The following is a 16,472-nucleotide window of genomic DNA, read 5'->3' on the forward strand; positions in this document are numbered from 1 at the left end:
ATCCTGATGCCTAGGAGGGGCCAGCCGCAGTGGGCCGGCTCTCCCAGCTAACAATCAAGGCAACCTCTCAGAGACACCCCACTGGTCCACCTCCTCTAAACACTCTCAGACATCCTTCCCGGTGACTCCGTGTCAGGCTGATGTTAAAATAAGCCAGTGCTCTAGCTGAAGGTTAAAGGTTATTTGTTAGGGAGATTGCTGGAAGACAGTGGGGTCATTGTTAGCGGAATAATTGGCAGAGGATCCCAGAGTGGGTTCATTATTTGGGGAGTCACTAGTGATTTTTGTTGGACGATTCCACTGCTTGGGGTCATAGTTGGGTCCCTGGATAGAAGACTTTCTCTTCAGAGCCATGGATGGGAATCATGAAGGCAGGGCTAGCAGCCATTGGTGCTTGGAATAATTAGAGTTAATTCTGTAGATTATTGACTGGTAAATTACTGGGAAGGGGTCCCAAGTCATTGGTTAGGTCATCGCTTGAAGTTCATAATTAGATATCAGTTCTAGATCTTTCTGTCCCATGGTATGACTACCAAGTTCTCTGCTTTGACCCAGTTCTTCCGCAGCTGTCCAGGCTGGAAAGGCTACAGCCTGGCTGGCTGACCCGCTGAGCTGTCAGGGGAGGAGCCGTGGGGCTGGGCTTCCGGGAGCCTGGCCCGAGTGCTGGCTTTTGACTTTAACCACTGGGCCTGGAGACAATCCAGCTCTGCTCCCAGGCCTGGGAGATTTGGCCCTGCTCTGCTCCTCCAGTATCTGAGGAGGTTTTCCCTCTGGCCACCTTGGACCGGTTCCCCGGGGGCATCTGTCTTTACCCCCCACCAGCCTCTGGACTTGGTGGGAAGCTACCTGTGTCTGCCCGGCCCTGAACCAGGGAGTCCCCTAAGGGAGAGCCCTGGCTCTTCCTTTGTTTCGTCTTTGCCTTGCTGGCTTCACCCCAGATCTGACACTCCTTCCATTTCTGCTGCAGACCTCCCTCCACACCCCTGAGGCAGAGAAGCCAGTTCCCCACCCGCCTCCGACCCCCACGCCTGTGGTCTTCACCACCACTGTCACGATTGGACAAAATGCCACGGTCGTGCAGGTTGGCGGGAAGTGGATGACGCTGGGCCAGGGGGTGGGGCCGTGAAGGTGCCGGCCAGGAGCAAACCTTGACGTTCCCAATGTCCTCCGCAGGGATTGGATTCTGGGACTGAAACTGAGCAGCGGACTCCAGAGATGGACACTGCTGAGGAGGGTGAAGGAGGTGGCCCCACCATGGGCCCCAAGTTCCGGGCAGCAGAACAGCCTTTACAGACTGAGTTCCAGATCTTTCCTGTGAGTCTAGAGGGGCTGGACCAGGAGATGGGCTGTAGATACATATGTTCTTGTTCTTCACTGTGTTTGTTTTGTGTCAACTACCATTGTGCGACCCCGACACAGTTGCAGCTGCAAAACGTTTGTTTACCAAGCACTTACAGGGTGACAAGGGCTGGCCATGCAAGTGGCCTTTACTCTAAGCAGGGGAGAAGCCACTTGACTTCCGGTGGAACCCCACTTCTCGCTCTCTGCGTGCCCTGCCTACTGAAGACAGTAGGGGGAGCCAGAGAGTCGGTGGGGAAGCTTGTAGAGTTAGCAAGCAATGGGAGAGTTCTTCAGTTGGCTCCTTCTTGTTGCTGGAGGTGGGTGTGCTGGTTGTCACCTCCTGGTAACATCTGTTTGACATTGAAGTGAGATTTCCGACCAGCGATGGCTAGAAGATTCTAGAATCCAGGGGAGTTCATCCAGGCTGGGGAGAAAGACTTGGGGCTGACTCCTGAGCAGAGTCAGTGTCCTTAGTCATAAAGCCTTCGGTGGGTGGACGAGGCCAGAGGGGCAGGCAGCCCTGGTCCTCCTTGGTGTTGGCAGAGGCGGAGTCAGACTCGAGGCCCGCATACACTGAATTCCTGCTCTGGTACTTATCTTGTGCTAGGAGAAAATACTTGACCAAGACAACTCATGGGGGATGGGTGGGGGGATTGCTTTGCCCACCCTGCAAAGGGTTCCCGCAGTTGCCTCCCAGTTAGCATCGTCACGCAGACAGGAGCATGTGGTGGAGGCTTCAGTTCTTGGAGAAGAGGAAGCAGTGAGTAGGGAAAGCCGGTCGGTCTCTGCTGGCCTGGCACTCTCCTCCCCGTTATCTCTATTGGGGACGTGCCAAGCCTCCCTCAGTAAATTCTCTCTGGAAGCATCCAGAAACACCCACAGTTTCATCTCACCAATCTCTTGGGTGATTCCATTTTGTTGTTGCAGTTGGATTTGTTTGTTTATTCATTTATGTATTGAGACAGACCCCTACTCTGTAGCCCTGGGTGGTTGTCCTGGAGTTGGCTGTATAGACCCAGTTGGCCTTGAACCCCCAGAGATCCACCTGCCTCTGAGTGCAGGGATTAAGGCAGGCGCGACCACACCTGGCCTCTCCTAGGCAATAGCAAATGCAGTCAGGTTAACAATGAGGACAAGTCGTCATGTGTGTCAAGGCTTGCAACTCATTTGCCATGCGGCTGTCACACACTGAATGACTTCATGAGTTACCTGTGGGTGGCTACAGGTTTGAACAAGGTCCCAGCATCTCGGTGAGAGGTGGAGTCACGATAAGGACTTTGGAGTTCATGGCCCTCTCCTTGGGTGACTTCCGGGAGTCAGTCCTCGCCTTCCCCTGTGGAGGCCAGAGACTGAATTCAGGTCACCAGGCCTGTGTGGCCTGTGCGTTTCACAGAGAGCCGGCTCTCTGCCCTCACATCTCTGTCTCTGTCCTCCTGCCTCTGTCTCTGTCCTCCTGCCTCTGTCTCTGCCCTCCTGTCTCTGTCTCTGTCCTCCTGTCTCTGTCTCTGTCCTCCTGCCTCTGTCTCTGTCCTCCTGTCTCTGTCTCTGCCCTCCTGTGTCTGTCTTTGTCCTCCTGTCTCTGTCCTCCTGCCTCTGTCTCTGTCCTCCTGTCTTTGTCCTCCTGTCTCTGTCTTTGTCCTCCTGCCTCTGTCTCTGCCCTCCTGTCTCTGTCTCTGCCCTCCTGTCTCTGTCTCTGCCCTCCTGTCTCTGTCTCTGCCCTCACATCTCTGTCTCTGCCCTCCTGTCTCTGTCTTTGTCCTCCTGTCTCTGTCTCTGCCCTCACATCTCTGTCTCTGCTCTCATGTCTCCTCTCTCCTCACATTGTCCGCAGGGTGCTGGAGAAAAGGGAGAGAAAGGAGAGCCTGCGATAGTCGAGCAGGTGAGAGGAGGGGGGCTGTGAGGAGGTTGAGGGGGGCTCATGAGGACAGGGGTCACACTTGTTTTCCCCCCAGGGACAGCAGTTTGAGGGGCCCGCAGGAGCTCCAGGACCCCGGGTAAGTGCTGGTTCTAGTCCCATATTCCAACCTCTTTCCCCACCCCCTCCCCACCCCACCCCATCCCCACCTTCTGGAGCCCACGCACAAAACAGCTATGGTACTAGATGCTGGTGTAGCTCTTCATTCTTCCTTCTTTCCTTTCCTTTTATATAGCCCAGGCTGGCTCCATCTCACTATGTAGCCTAGGCTAGACCTTGTCTCTTGTTCCTTCTGCCTCAGCCTCCTGACCATTGGGATTACAGGTGTGCACCACGGTGCCTGACTCTCTTCTAGTTGGGGGAAGATTTGGGTTACAGTGTTGCCTCAAGGCCATCGGATACGCAATACCCAAAAGATGTGCCAAAAAGATTTAGGGTGCAAAGTTGAGAGGTCAGTAGACCATGGTGGGAGCGGAGCTGGCCACTGGTACAGTCAGGGGGTGTGCCTGAGGTCAGGGTCACAGGTGGGTCAGGAGACAGCGAGGCTCAAGTTGTGCATCTCCTGTGACCTCTGATTTCTGTCTCTGCAGGGAGTGTCTGGTCCCTCGGGCCCTCCTGGGCCTCCAGGCTTCCCTGGGGACCGCGGTCTACCGGTAAGAGACTCCCCACTGGAGTGTATCCCTGGGCTGGGGTTGGGAGTGTGGAGACTCGAATGTGGGTGTGGGGGGCTGGGATTAGGAACACCACCCCAGAAGCGATACCGGCCCCTGTCTGTGAACTCTGTGAACTCTGACCTCTCATCCGATTTTTCTCCTCGTGCCTGCTTTGGTGTGTCTCTAAATTGTTCATGACATTTTAATTTATCTATTTTGTGCGTGTGCGTGCACACATGGGGGGGGAGTGGCATGCACCCTGGCTCCTGAGCAGGAGTCGAAGGACACCTTGCGAGACTCAGTTCTCTCCTCCTAGTGTGGACCTCTGGGCGATCAAGCTCAGGCCATCAGGGTCCTTCTCCTTCAGTCTGTCTCCCGCTCTGTCCCTCTCCTCTTCCGTCCCCTGTCCTCACCTCCGTTTCTTCCGTCCTCCGTCCACCCCTCTGTCTTGCTCCTTCTCTCAGGGCCCTGCTGGCCTCCCAGGAATCCCTGGCATTGATGGAGTCCGGGGCCTGCCGGGCACAGTGATTATGATGCCGGTAAGGAGGGCGAGTCCTGTCCCTGGGCGGTGGAGTCCTGACCCCAGGGGATGCCTTCCTGTGGCTCTCCTCATCGGTAGTTGTTCCTTAGTTCCATTTTGCAAGCGGCTCGATGAAAGGACCTCCAGTCTCCTTCCAGCAGGCCCAGGCCCAGGCAGTACTGCAACAGGCTCAGGTGAGTGCGTGAGCGGTCTGTGTTATGTGAGGACAGCAGAAATAAAGGTTCGGGCAGGACTGGTTGGGAGATGAGGACCTCGGACCTCGGACCTCTCCCGAAGGTGCTTGCTGTGAGTTTCTGTTGTGATTGTAAAACCCCCGAGCCTGGGTGGTTTATGGAGAACAGAGGGTCCAGGCTCATGACTGTAGAGGCTGGGAAGCCCCAGAGCAGTGTGCTGCCACCTAGCTGGGCATATTGTAACTGGTGGGGGGCAGTGCAAGGCAGGTAGTTAAGCCTTACTCTCTTAAAGGTACTGAATGCCAGGATGGGATCTTCCAGAAGGCCCCCCTCAAAGTGTTAGCAGCACATGAATCGGGGAACAAATTTACAACCTGTGGAGGAGGCACACTCCTAACTCAAGTAGTGCTTCTGTGGTCTTATGGGGGCCTCTTGCTCTGTCTGTCTTTCCAGCTGTCCATGAAAGGACCCCCTGGGCCAGTGGGGCTCACTGGGCGCCCAGGCCCTGTGGTGAGTAAGGGGTCTGCACCGGGGAGAGAGTGCATCCGTGCCAGACGGCCTCATGGCTCAGACGGTGTTTCTCTCCCATCTCTGCCCCCCTCCCCAGGGCCTCCCTGGATATCCCGGCCTGAAAGGTGAATTGGGAGAAGTGGGGCCACAGGTGAGTTTGGAGGGATGCGGAGTGGGGGGCAGATTAGATGGGGGAAGTTTCCTCCAAAGGTTACAGGATAAAATGACATATGGGGAACATAACAAACAGAATGAAAACACACCTTTGAAACTTCTGCCTGTCCTGGGGAGTGGTTTAAACTAGGCTCTAAGGGACCTGGAGAGATGGCTTAGTGGTTAGAGGCACTGGCTGTTCTCCAGAGAACCTGGGTTTAATTCCCAGTGCCCATATAGTGGTGAGTGATATTATCTATAATTATTTTTCCACAGGCACCTTCACATAGACATACACGCAGGCAAAAAACACCAACACACATAAAATAAAAATAAGTAAAATAGTCCTGGGCTGGGGGCTGGCTCAGCTGGTAAAGCGTTGCCAAGCACACGTAAACCCCTGAGTCCCAGCCCCAGCTCCGCATAAACCAGGGGTAGGGTGCACACCCGTCACCCCAGCACTTGGTGGGGTCAAGGCTGAAGACCAGGAGGGCAAGGCCTAGCCTAAAACTCAAAGATTCCCCTGCCTCCGCCTCCCCAGCACTAGGATCAAAAATGTGCACATCTGCTGAGGCGTGGTGCACATCTTTAATCTCAGCATCAGGAGGCAGAGGCAGGGGCACCTCTGTGAATTCAAGGCCAGCCTGGTCTATATAGTGAGTTCTAGGCCAGCCAGAGTTACACGGTAAGACCTTTTCAAAACGAAACAAAACAAAACAAAATCAAACAAAAAAAACATATGCCTTTTCTTTAATTCTTCCTTCTTGTTTCCCACCACAGGGCCCCCGAGGATTACAGGGCCCTCCTGGGCCTCGTGGACGGGAAGGCAAGACAGTGAGTAACTTGTAGGGTCTTAAGTTATGTTTTGTCTACCAGCAGCACCAAGCGAGAGACCCTGGCTTCGTTCTCTCTGTGTTATCAGAGGGGCCTGTACCGGGTATACAGTGAAGGGATGTGGCAGGCGCAGCCTCGGGGGACTTGAGCCTGGGTCTGGAGTGTAGTCAGGAGCAGGTGAAGAAAGACCTAAGCGGCACAGTGATAAAAAAGAATCCCTGGAGCTGCATGCGCTTGTGAGCCTAGATTTTGGGAGATGAGGCAGGAGAGTTAGAAATTCAAGGTTATCCTTTAACTTCTGCATAGGGTAAAATACGCACTGCCGATCTGGAGTTCAGTGCTGAGTTCGCCTCAGGGGAGAAGAGAACTGACTTCCACAAGTTGTCTTCTGACCTCCACATGTGGGCCACGGCATATGCATGCACACGCACACGCGTGCACACACATGCACACACACACACACTAAATACTCAAGCCAGGCTTGGTGTCTTTAATCCCTGCACTCAGGAGTCAGAGGCAGGTATATCTCTGGGCAGGCCTGTGATCGTAGCATAAGTAGTGAGTACTAGGCCAAACCAGGGCTGCACAGTGAGACCTTGTCTCAACCACAACCACAACAACAATAACCAAAAATGTAAGAGAGCCGCCCTTGGGAGACAGGAAAAGGTAGTGTGCAGCAGTAACAACTACTAATGGAATAACTAGTAATTAGTTAGTAATAATTAGTAGTAATAACTACTAATAACTAGTAATGGCAGGACGGGGAAGTTCATCCATCCTTGACTTTATAGCCTCGCTTTCTTCGTAGGGCCGAGCTGGAGCGGATGGGGCTCGGGGGCTCCCCGGAGACACAGGGCCTAAGGTGGGTGCCGGGGACAGGACAGGTTGAGGGGGGTTGCAGGGTGGGTGACGGGCACTGTCAAGGCCAAGGATTCAAGGCAGCTGCTGTCTCTTCCAACAGGGTGACCGGGGCTTTGATGGCCTCCCTGGGCTGCCTGGTGAGAAGGGCCAGAGGGTGAGTGCGCCCCCCCATACCTGCACCCCTGTTTCAGTGGGCACTGCTTCAGAGCGTCCTCCGAGCCTCCATGCCCCCCCTTCCTTTCTGAACCGAGTGAGCAGCTCCTGAATATGCTAATCTATTCAAATGTCCCCCTCCTTCTCTGCTAGGGTGACTTTGGACCTGTAGGGCAACCTGGTCCCCCAGGAGAGGATGGCGGGAAGGTAAGCTGGAGGCGGGGCCTAGGAAAGAGGCTGGCTTAGAGCTTCAGGAGACCGGAGAGCTTGGATCTCAGCAGGGAGCGCTCTTGCCTAGAGTGCTGCAGTTGGCTGGGGATGTAGCTCAGTGGTGCAGCCCTGCGTGGAATTCTTCAGGGAGAGGCTGTGGGTGGGGCTCAGTGGTGCAGCCTTGCCTACGTACATGAAGCTCTTGCTTCATTCCCTGACATTGAAACAAACAAACAGACAAACAGACAGACAGACAAAACCCCAGAAACAGGTTGAGTGGTGTCTGGGGCCTGGGGTCTGCCCTGGAGGACAGGAAGCCCCAGCATCCCCTGAAAGGCAGCATGGGAACTGAAAGCTAGAGTTAAGGTTACGGTGTGGGAGGGTAAGTTGAGGCCTGGAGACTGCGAGCTCAGTCTGTAAGAGTGGGGAGACACCAAGCTGACTCTTAAAGGGGCTTCTAGCTGAGGAGACGTTGTGCCCCGGGGCTGTACTTGTCCAGTGCAAATAATGATGACATTTCCACAGGGCCAGCAGGGACCTCCAGGACCCACAGGCCAGGCTGGAGAGCCGGTAGGTCTTGGGAGACCCCAGACTCCTTTACTTGTTCAGGGGGAGGCAAGAATCCCCGTGGGGCATGAAACTTGCAGGAGTACACACCTCTGATTCGGGTATCATGTGGCCCCTTCCTTGCAGGGTCCTCGAGGTCTGATTGGCCCCAGAGGTCCTCCAGGCCCCCTAGGACGCCCGGTGAGAATCTTGTTGGCTCCTTGTCTATGTTTTATTCTTACCTGTCTTTCCCTCTATTTATTGATGTGTGTGTGTGTGTGTGTGTGTTTGCACGGCTCACATGTGAGATCAGATCTTTTCTTTCACCATGTGGGTCCCTGGAATCAAACTCAGGGTATCAGTCTTCACAGCAAGTGCCACTATCCACTGAGGAACACCCCCAAGCCCCGCCTCCTTTCCCCCTCACTCCCTCTTGTCCTTACTGTGTGTGACTGCGGTTGCCTTTGCAACAGGACAAGTGTGCAAGTGGGAAAGTCTGAGGACAGTTGTGAGAGTTGGTTTCTCCAGCCTTGCTTGAAATTTTTTTTTGCTTTTTTAAGACAAGGTTTCTCTGGGTAGCCCCAGCAGTCCTAGACTTTGTAGACCAGGCTAGCCTCTGATTTAGAGATCCTCCTGCCTCTGCTGCCTCCTGAGTGGCTAAAGGCCTGTGAATAATCACCTGGGCTTGTTTGAGGGTTTTTCTTTTGATTTTCCACTTTGCTGGCCTTCACGGTTTCCGGGGAAGTCAGTCCTGGCCTCTCATCTCCCTCTAGGGGATTACAAATGCCGATGGTACTAGTCAGGCATTTGCATGGGTTCCAGGGATTCGAACCCAGACCTTCACACTTGTGCAGCAAGCGCCTTTCCCACTGCGCATCTCCCGAGACGGACTGTACTGTCTGTTGCTGGTGCTTGCTTTATACGTGTTTCGCGGCAGCTCGCACCCAGTCCTGATCTGTCCTGGTCTCACATTCTCTGTCCTCACAGGGTGTGACCGGGAGCGATGGCGCACCAGGGGCCAAAGGCAATGTGGTAAGTGTCCTACCGTCTGTTTTTGCCCTTCTGACTCTCCAAGCCCACGGTCATCATAGCCTTGTCTACTTGTGGAGGGTAACTTCCCGTACCCTCCACATCCTGACCTGGCTTCACTGAACCCACCCGTCCCCCACAGGGTCCTCCTGGAGAACCAGGTCCCCCAGGACAGCAAGGAAACCACGGCTCCCAGGTTCAAGCCCTCTGTCTTGACAACGGGGTGTGGTGGGGGAGGGGGCTGAGCCACAGTCCTCCCTTGCCCAGTTTTACTGTCCATCTCTCTTTTTGTGACTCTTTTCACCTTCTTTTTCTGCCCCAGGGAATTCCAGGTCCCCAGGGGCCCATTGGCACTCCAGGGGAAAAGGTAAGCGACTCCTCATGCCATCAGGACTGGCTTCACTCAGGGGTCCCTTTGAGGGACTTCCTGCTGATGAAGAGTCACATTTCTGAAGCCAGTCCAGAGTGACAGAGTGGCATTGTTGGGGGAGGGTTCCCAGGAGAATCCCACCAAGGCTGGCAGACAGAGGAGCCGTTGTAAATGCAGACACTCTCACAGAAGGGATCCCAAGATGCTAATGAAGGGCAGACCTCAGCTTTGCCTCTCTGCACGGCTACTGCTTGCTTCCTTGGCAGATATAATGTGCGTGTGTGTGTGTGTGTGTGTGTGTGTGCGCGTGTGCGTGTGTGTGTGTGTGTGTATGTGCATGCGCGTGCGTGTGTGTGTGTGCGTGTGCGTGCGCGTGTGCGTGTGTGTGTGCGCGCGCGCGTGTGTGTGTGTGTGTGTGTGTGTGCGCGTGTGTGTGTGTGTGCGTGCTTATGTGCATACCTGTGTGTATGTGTACAGCTATGTGCACGTGTGTCTCCTAGTTTGCCTTTCTATTGCTGCGATAAAACACTGACCAAAGCCAGCTTGAGGAGGAAAGGGCCCGCTGACCTACCCTTTCATGTTATTGAGGAAAAGCAGGAACTTAGAGGCAGGAACTGAAGCAGAGGCTATGAAGAAATGCTGCTAACGGGCCTGGTTTCTTATACAACCCGGGGTGATGCCACCCACAGTGGGCTGGACCCTCCCATATCAATCAACAATCAAAAAAATAGCCCACATCCTGCAAACATCTGCTAGGTCCGCAGGTAGATAAGAGACTGGGAAACCAGAACCGGAGAGCCTTCACATCTGCCCAAGCCCATCCTCCTGCAGATGGGGCTGTGGGTGGGATGTACTTCCAAGGAAAGGGGTCTTACCAGGTGTGTGACACACCCCAGCAGTCCCAGCAAGTGTCCCAGCCTGGACCTTACTGCAGAACGTTGTCTCAATAAATAAGTAAATAAATGGAACGAAGCAAGGAACCGAGCGAAGGGGCGTGGCTGAGACGCTCCCACTCCCCAGATTCACACTGGCTTTGTTCTCTTTGTGGTGCTCGCTCGCTGGGCTTGGAGCCTGGGCCTTGGACATCGCAGGCAAGCACTCTACCCTGGGGCAGCGCTCCAGTTTGTCACTAGAGGATTCTAGGAAGCAGATCTACCACAGAGCCATGCCACGACCCTTCCCATAGTGCTTTCTGTTTGTTCTGTTTCATTTGTTTTTCAAGACAGGGTTTCCCTGTGTAGCCCTGGCTGTCCTGGAACTCACTCTGTAGACCAGGCTGGCCTCGAACTCAGAAATCCGCCTGCCTTTGCCTCCCAGAGTGCTGGGATTACAGGCGTGCGCCACCACCGCCCAGGCTCGCACATTGCTTTTGCATCTCTCTCAGGGAAGGAGGATTTCTGAGGCTCAGAGGTGGCAAGCTGGTTCACCAGAGCCACGTGGTGCACACAGGCAGAGCTTGTTTTGTATGCTCACGCTGAGCCCCCTGGGTAGACCCCTCCTGTCCAGGCGCAGAGAATCTCAGGCTACTCTTATTTTTCCTCTTTTTTCAGGGTCCCCCTGGAAACCCCGGAATTCCAGGTGTCCCAGGATCTGAGGGGCCCCCGGTGAGAACCTGGAGCTGGGACAAGGGGAAGGGGAAGGTTTGGGTGTCTGTATGGCAAATTTTGGCCTTTGATGAGTTAATGTGTTTTTCCATCAGGGCCACCCAGGCCACGAGGGCCCCACAGGAGAAAAGGGGGCTCAGGTGAGTGACCAGGAGGGGCTGGGCTGGGGAAGAGAAGCAGCAAACAGCCAAGGGCCAGTGAGGAAACAGGATGCTGGGAACAGGGAGGGCTGGAACAAGATAGCCCTAACCTTATTTTCCTTTCAGGGCCCACCAGGATCAGCAGGCCCTCGGGGCTATCCTGGACCTCGTGGTGTGAAGGTAGGTAGCACTTGAGGACTTGAAGGTGGGACAGTTGATTAGTGTTGGTGTCAGAAGACCAACTTAGTGCCAGGCATCTTGTGCTGTCTGTGGCCCCAGTGTTTGGGAGGCAGAAGTGAGAAGATTCCTGCAAGTTGGAGGCTAGCCTGGGCTCTATGGTGAATTCTGCCAGCCAGATGTGCATTGCATTGTTGTATTTTGAGACTCTGTATCACAAAAGAAACACTAACAAAATTCATACAGACACACACATACACACAGACACATAGACACACACATAGACACACACACAGACACACACACACACCATAAATGCAGTACTTGAGGGAGGAAGATCAGGAATTTAAGATCAGCCTGAGCTATACAAGTTTGAAGCCAGCCTCTTTCAAACTAAGAATTAAAAAGGCTGGGGCGGCATCTCAGACGGTAGAATGCTTGCCCAGTGTGTACAGAGTCCCGGGTTCGAACCCCAACTCCCTCTATACTCAGCATGGTGGCACATGTGTTGAGGTGGTAGAGGCAGAGACATCTGGAGTCCAGAGTCATCCTTAGCCATGTAATGAATTTGAAATCAGCCAGGTTTACATGAGACCCTGTCTCAAAACAAAATAAAGCAAAATAAAGAATACTAACAACAAAACCCACTCCAGCACGAGAAAGGCTGAGGAGGCAGGAGGATTTCTGTGCTTTCCAGGACGCTCTGGTATTTACAGTAAATTCCAGGCTAGGTAGGCGGGACTATTGTCTCAAAAACAGAATAAGAGTTCCTTGTCTCAAAAACAAAAACAAACAAAAACAAAAAAGAAAAAACAAGAAAACAAAACAAAAAAAGCACAAAACAAAAAACCCACAAAACAAAACCAAAAACAAAATGACAGAAAATAAACAAATGAAAAAGAAGCCCATATACTAATGGTTCTATGTTATTGTTAGTTTCTTTTTTTAATCTTTTTCCTTGTGTAATTTATAAGTTGGGTTTTATCATCGTCGTTTGCTGTATGCACAGGGCTGGTCATATAGATAAGAGCTGGTCTCATTCCTCTGGTAACCCCGTGGGGTGGGGGTGGGATTAGGGGTGAGGGGTGAGGGGCACCGGGTGGGAGTGAGGGTTGTGGGGCGGGGGTCCCATCTTAGCTTGCAGATAGGTGGCAGCTACAGCTGCAGCCTGTGTTGTATCTGAATCTAGTTACTTTGTAGCCAAGGGAGGGGATGACTGCGGCCCAAAGCTTTCTTTCCTGCGGTCCAGTGAATTACTGCCCGGGCTGCAGAAGGCCCTGCTGTTTCCAAGCACATAGTTGCGTCAGCTCCAACGGCTTGTTCATTCTTCAGTGGAGCTCAGTTCCCTTCAGAGCCAAGTGCAGTTTGTCTGTGTGGTGCAGGCAGGAAGTCAGTCCAGGGTGTGCGCTCTGCGCTCTGCACGGGATGGGCATGCTGTCACCGGGCACAGAGTCCCCTTGTGGCCAGCACAATGGGGAAACTCTCCCCTGCCTCTGGAATGTTCTTCCTGCTGCCAGAAGGATCTGTAGACACTGTGTCCTCAGGAAGTGGAGATGAATGTCCGAGACACTGGGCTCTCCTGGTTCTCCCCACGCATCCGAACTTGGTGGGGGTGGGGCGGGGGATGGGATGGCTGCGTCCACCACGCTATAGTTAGTTGTCTTGCAATTCTTCTCACAATTTTAGGTCAAGGGAGGAAGTCTAAAACCTTCCTTAAGCAGGGAAGGAGACTGAAAGCCCTCTAAAATTTTTCTTAGGGTACCTCTGGTAACCGGGGCCTCCAAGGAGAGAAAGGAGAAAGGGTGAGGAAGAAGGGGTTCATTGCAGGGGAGGGGGAGGGAGCTCCCACAAAGAGGCCCTGGTTATGTCGCTTCCCTAAGACCCCCCGACTTCTGCTCTGCACCTGCCTCTGTCCCCTTTTCTCTCCCTCCCTTTCTCCCTCCTCTGTCTCATGTCTGTATCGTTGCCCCAGGGAGAGGATGGCTTTGCTGGCTTCAAGGGTGATGAAGGACCAAAAGGCGAGCGGGTAAGACCAGCTGCAGACGAGGACTGTGTGGTAAACACTGGAGGATGGACAGTGATTGAACAGAGGAGGCAGGACAAGTGACTGATTTCAATCCCGTTCTTTTCTATCTCAGGGAAACCCAGGACTCCCAGGTCCCAGGGGAGAGGACGGTCCAGAAGGACAAAAGGGTCCCGAGGGACTGCCTGGTGACGAGGGTCCCCCAGGAGCAGCAGGGGAGAAGGTGACTCCACCCGTTCACTTACACTGTCTACCGCCCATCTCTGCCGTCCAATCCGGAGATGGAACCAGGAAATCTCACTTTTAGAAAACAGTTGTACTGTGGAGCCACGCCCAAGCCCCTCACTGGGGACTCTGGGCAGGGATATAAGGTTGAGCTAAGCCCTGTCATACTTAATTTATTTGCTGAGCATTGTAAAGCAATTACTTGCTCGTATCTTTCATTTTTAATCCCCACAGCGGCTCTGTGTAATAGACATTTAAAAAGATTTATTTTATGTCACGGTAGTGCATTCCTTTAATTCCAGAGCTGGTGGGGGAGGGGTGGGGTGGGACAAAGGTACCACGTGAATCTCTATGAGTCTGAGGCCAGCTGCATCTACTTAGCGAGTTCTAGGACAGCTGGAGCTATACAATGTGATCCTGTCTTTAAAAATGAGGCAGGGGGTTTATTTTTATTTTTAATTCTGTCTCTGTGCGAGTACAGATGCCTCCAGAGGTCAGTCCCTGGAGCCAAAGTCACAGGTGGTTGTGAGCTTCCTGATACAGTGCTGGGGATGAACCTGCTGAGTCCCTGTTGTAACCAGTCGTGCTCACCTCACAGATGAGGACACTGGTTTATACTGGTGAATGAAGTCCTTGCTGTCACATCCTTCGCAGGAATGCAGTTTCCTTGGTTCTCTCTCGGTCTCACACTGTCTCCCTTCTGGTCTCCAGCTTGCAATGTGTGACCTTTGTTCTATAATCTTTTTTTTCCTGCAGGGCAAGCTTGGGGTGCCAGGTCTCCCAGGTTATCCAGGACGACCAGGACCTAAGGTAACAGACCATGCAAATGGAGGTGGGCAGGGGAAAGGCAGAGAGAAGGATGCCTGTGGGTCCGGGGTGTGGGTCCGGGGTGTGGGGTGGGGGTGGCTGTACAGCTATGTTAATCCCTTCCTGTTAGTCCTAACACTAAAGACCTGCCACTACACTGTACCCCTTAAAGACATCCCATCCACAATCCCACACTAAGAATCAAGGCAGCACAGACCAGGGGGCAGGACGCAGACTAGTGGGCGGGCACACAGAGATGTTGGAATCCTAACAGAGGAAACGCACAAAACTGAGATCTTTCCGATCTTGAATTCATTATAACCCAACACAGTGTACTTATACAGAAATGTGGCTATGCAGAAACACATGTGCCAGTGTTATGAGGGGTAAGAGTGCGTGCGAGATTGTGCTCTCTGTCTGAGCCGCACCCCGGACTGCATCATGGGTGACTGAACATGTCTGTTTATGTAAAGTCCTTTGGGATCTTAAAGATGCATGGGAGCAGATTTGAGTGTGGAATTCTTTTTTTTTTTTTTTAAGATTTATTTATTTATTATATGTAAATCCACTGTAGCTGTCTTCAGACACCCCAGAAGAGGGCATCAGATCTCTTTACAGATGGTTGTGAGTCATCTTGTGGTTGCTGGGATTTGAACTCATGACCTTCAGAAGAGCAGTTGGAGCTCTTAACCGCTGAGCTATCTCTTCAGTCCGATTTCTTTTTTTAAAAAATTACGTTTATGGATTGGAGAGATGCTCAGAGGTTAATAGCTCTGCTGCTCTCAAAGAGAACCTGGGTTCTGTTCCCAACATCCACACAAAGGCTGTAATTCCAGCTCCAGGGGACGTGGTGCCCTTTTCTGTTCCCCATGGGCACTGGGCACACACAGATGCACATAAAGGACAACTTGAGGGAGTCAGTTCTCTCCTTCTGCCGCGTGGATGCTGCAGCTCAAACGCAGGCCACAGTGGAAACAAGTCTCCCTGAGTTCCATATCTTTGCATTTGGAGCTGACACGGTTGTCTTGCCCAGTGCTCGCTGTAGATCAGTGTTTGCAAGTCGTAACTGGCTCACGGTCTGGAGTGGACCTTTGATGCCAGCTTCCGGTGGCAGATGGTGGTAACAGGTCAAAGGTGGCAGAAAGGAGCCACTCACATCATGAGGCAGGAGAGTTGCTTGTTGAGTGTGTGTGGTGATGTTCAGATGTGTGTTGCCCTCCACGTGTGCAGGTGTACCCGAGCACGGAAACCAGAGTTTGAGGTCCAGTACCCTCCATCTCTTCTACCTCATATATGGAGGCAGGGTCTCTCTTCCACTTGAGCCCAGCGCTCAACAATTTTGATTGTCTTATTAGTCAGTTTGTTCCTTTGGGGACTCTGTAGCTCTACTTCCCGAGTGCTGGGATTGCAGGTGGGCTAGCCCCTCTAGTTTTTGTTGAGACAGGGTTTCACATAGCCCAGGCTAGCCGCATACTTGGTATGAGGATAAGGCTTGAACTCCTGATCCTTGTGTTTCACCTTGAAAGCTGGGACCCCAGGCAGATGCCGTCATGCCTGTGTTGTGTGGTGCTGGGGGAGAGCTCGGGAATTCCTGCGCGCTAGGCAAGTGCTTTACCAGCTGAGATTGGACAGTAATAGAACAGGGCACCTGACGTTCCCTGTGGCTTCTATATGTGTGTATGAGCGCGTGTACACACATATCACACACATGCACAGAAGGATGGTAAAGGATGGGTGACTGGTGACTGGGGTCACTCTGAGGAGGCTGTGACTGGAGGGGGGTGAAAGAAAGCCCCCAGATTCTAGCCTAAGGAAGCCTCAAGGGATGGGGCCTGGAGCCTGTTCTACTTAATGCCCACCATCCCTGAGTCTCACGGCTCCTTCTCTCTGTTCAGGGATCTATTGGATTTCCTGGACCCCTGGGACCACTGGGGGAGAAAGGCAAGCGGGTGAGTTGTGTCTCAGAGGGTGTGAGGAGGGGGTGGCTTGGCCCAAGGGGAACAGCGTGTGCTCACGCACGCCAGAGGTGGGCGCTGGGATGGTTCGTCTGTGCTTGTTAGATTAAGTCTTTCCCTCTCACTTGAAGCAGTCAAGACAACCCCACAGACGCTCCCACAGGGTAGCCTGGTCTACACAGTCCCTCACTGAGACTCTCTTCATGGATGCTTCTACACTGCCTCAAGCTGACACTGAACACTAACCAGCCC

The 16,472-nt window shown here is 53.1% G+C and overlaps 1 protein-coding gene across 2 annotated transcripts in view; it reads left to right on the forward strand.

Moving 5' to 3' along the window:
- Positions 1-16,472, forward strand: part of Col5a3 (collagen type V alpha 3 chain) — a 43,822-nt gene that overhangs the window by 9,451 nt on the left and 17,899 nt on the right. For both annotated transcript variants that reach the window (XM_052188972.1, XM_052188973.1), the window contains exons 7-32: positions 968-1,081; positions 1,174-1,314; positions 3,173-3,220; positions 3,294-3,335; positions 3,847-3,909; positions 4,374-4,448; positions 4,540-4,623; positions 5,077-5,133; positions 5,231-5,284; positions 6,067-6,120; positions 6,929-6,982; positions 7,082-7,135; positions 7,288-7,341; positions 7,870-7,914; positions 8,038-8,091; positions 8,878-8,922; positions 9,062-9,115; positions 9,242-9,286; positions 10,840-10,893; positions 10,989-11,033; positions 11,160-11,213; positions 12,968-13,012; positions 13,183-13,236; positions 13,349-13,456; positions 14,215-14,268; positions 16,161-16,214. In XM_052188972.1, coding sequence (XP_052044932.1) covers positions 968-1,081; positions 1,174-1,314; positions 3,173-3,220; positions 3,294-3,335; positions 3,847-3,909; positions 4,374-4,448; positions 4,540-4,623; positions 5,077-5,133; positions 5,231-5,284; positions 6,067-6,120; positions 6,929-6,982; positions 7,082-7,135; positions 7,288-7,341; positions 7,870-7,914; positions 8,038-8,091; positions 8,878-8,922; positions 9,062-9,115; positions 9,242-9,286; positions 10,840-10,893; positions 10,989-11,033; positions 11,160-11,213; positions 12,968-13,012; positions 13,183-13,236; positions 13,349-13,456; positions 14,215-14,268; positions 16,161-16,214 — 1,605 coding nt within the window. The remainder of the gene's footprint in view (positions 1-967; positions 1,082-1,173; positions 1,315-3,172; positions 3,221-3,293; positions 3,336-3,846; positions 3,910-4,373; positions 4,449-4,539; positions 4,624-5,076; positions 5,134-5,230; positions 5,285-6,066; positions 6,121-6,928; positions 6,983-7,081; positions 7,136-7,287; positions 7,342-7,869; positions 7,915-8,037; positions 8,092-8,877; positions 8,923-9,061; positions 9,116-9,241; positions 9,287-10,839; positions 10,894-10,988; positions 11,034-11,159; positions 11,214-12,967; positions 13,013-13,182; positions 13,237-13,348; positions 13,457-14,214; positions 14,269-16,160; positions 16,215-16,472) is intronic.

Source organism: Apodemus sylvaticus, chromosome 7 (assembly GCF_947179515.1).
Source record: "Apodemus sylvaticus chromosome 7, mApoSyl1.1, whole genome shotgun sequence".
NCBI classification, from domain to species: domain Eukaryota; kingdom Metazoa; phylum Chordata; class Mammalia; order Rodentia; family Muridae; genus Apodemus; species Apodemus sylvaticus.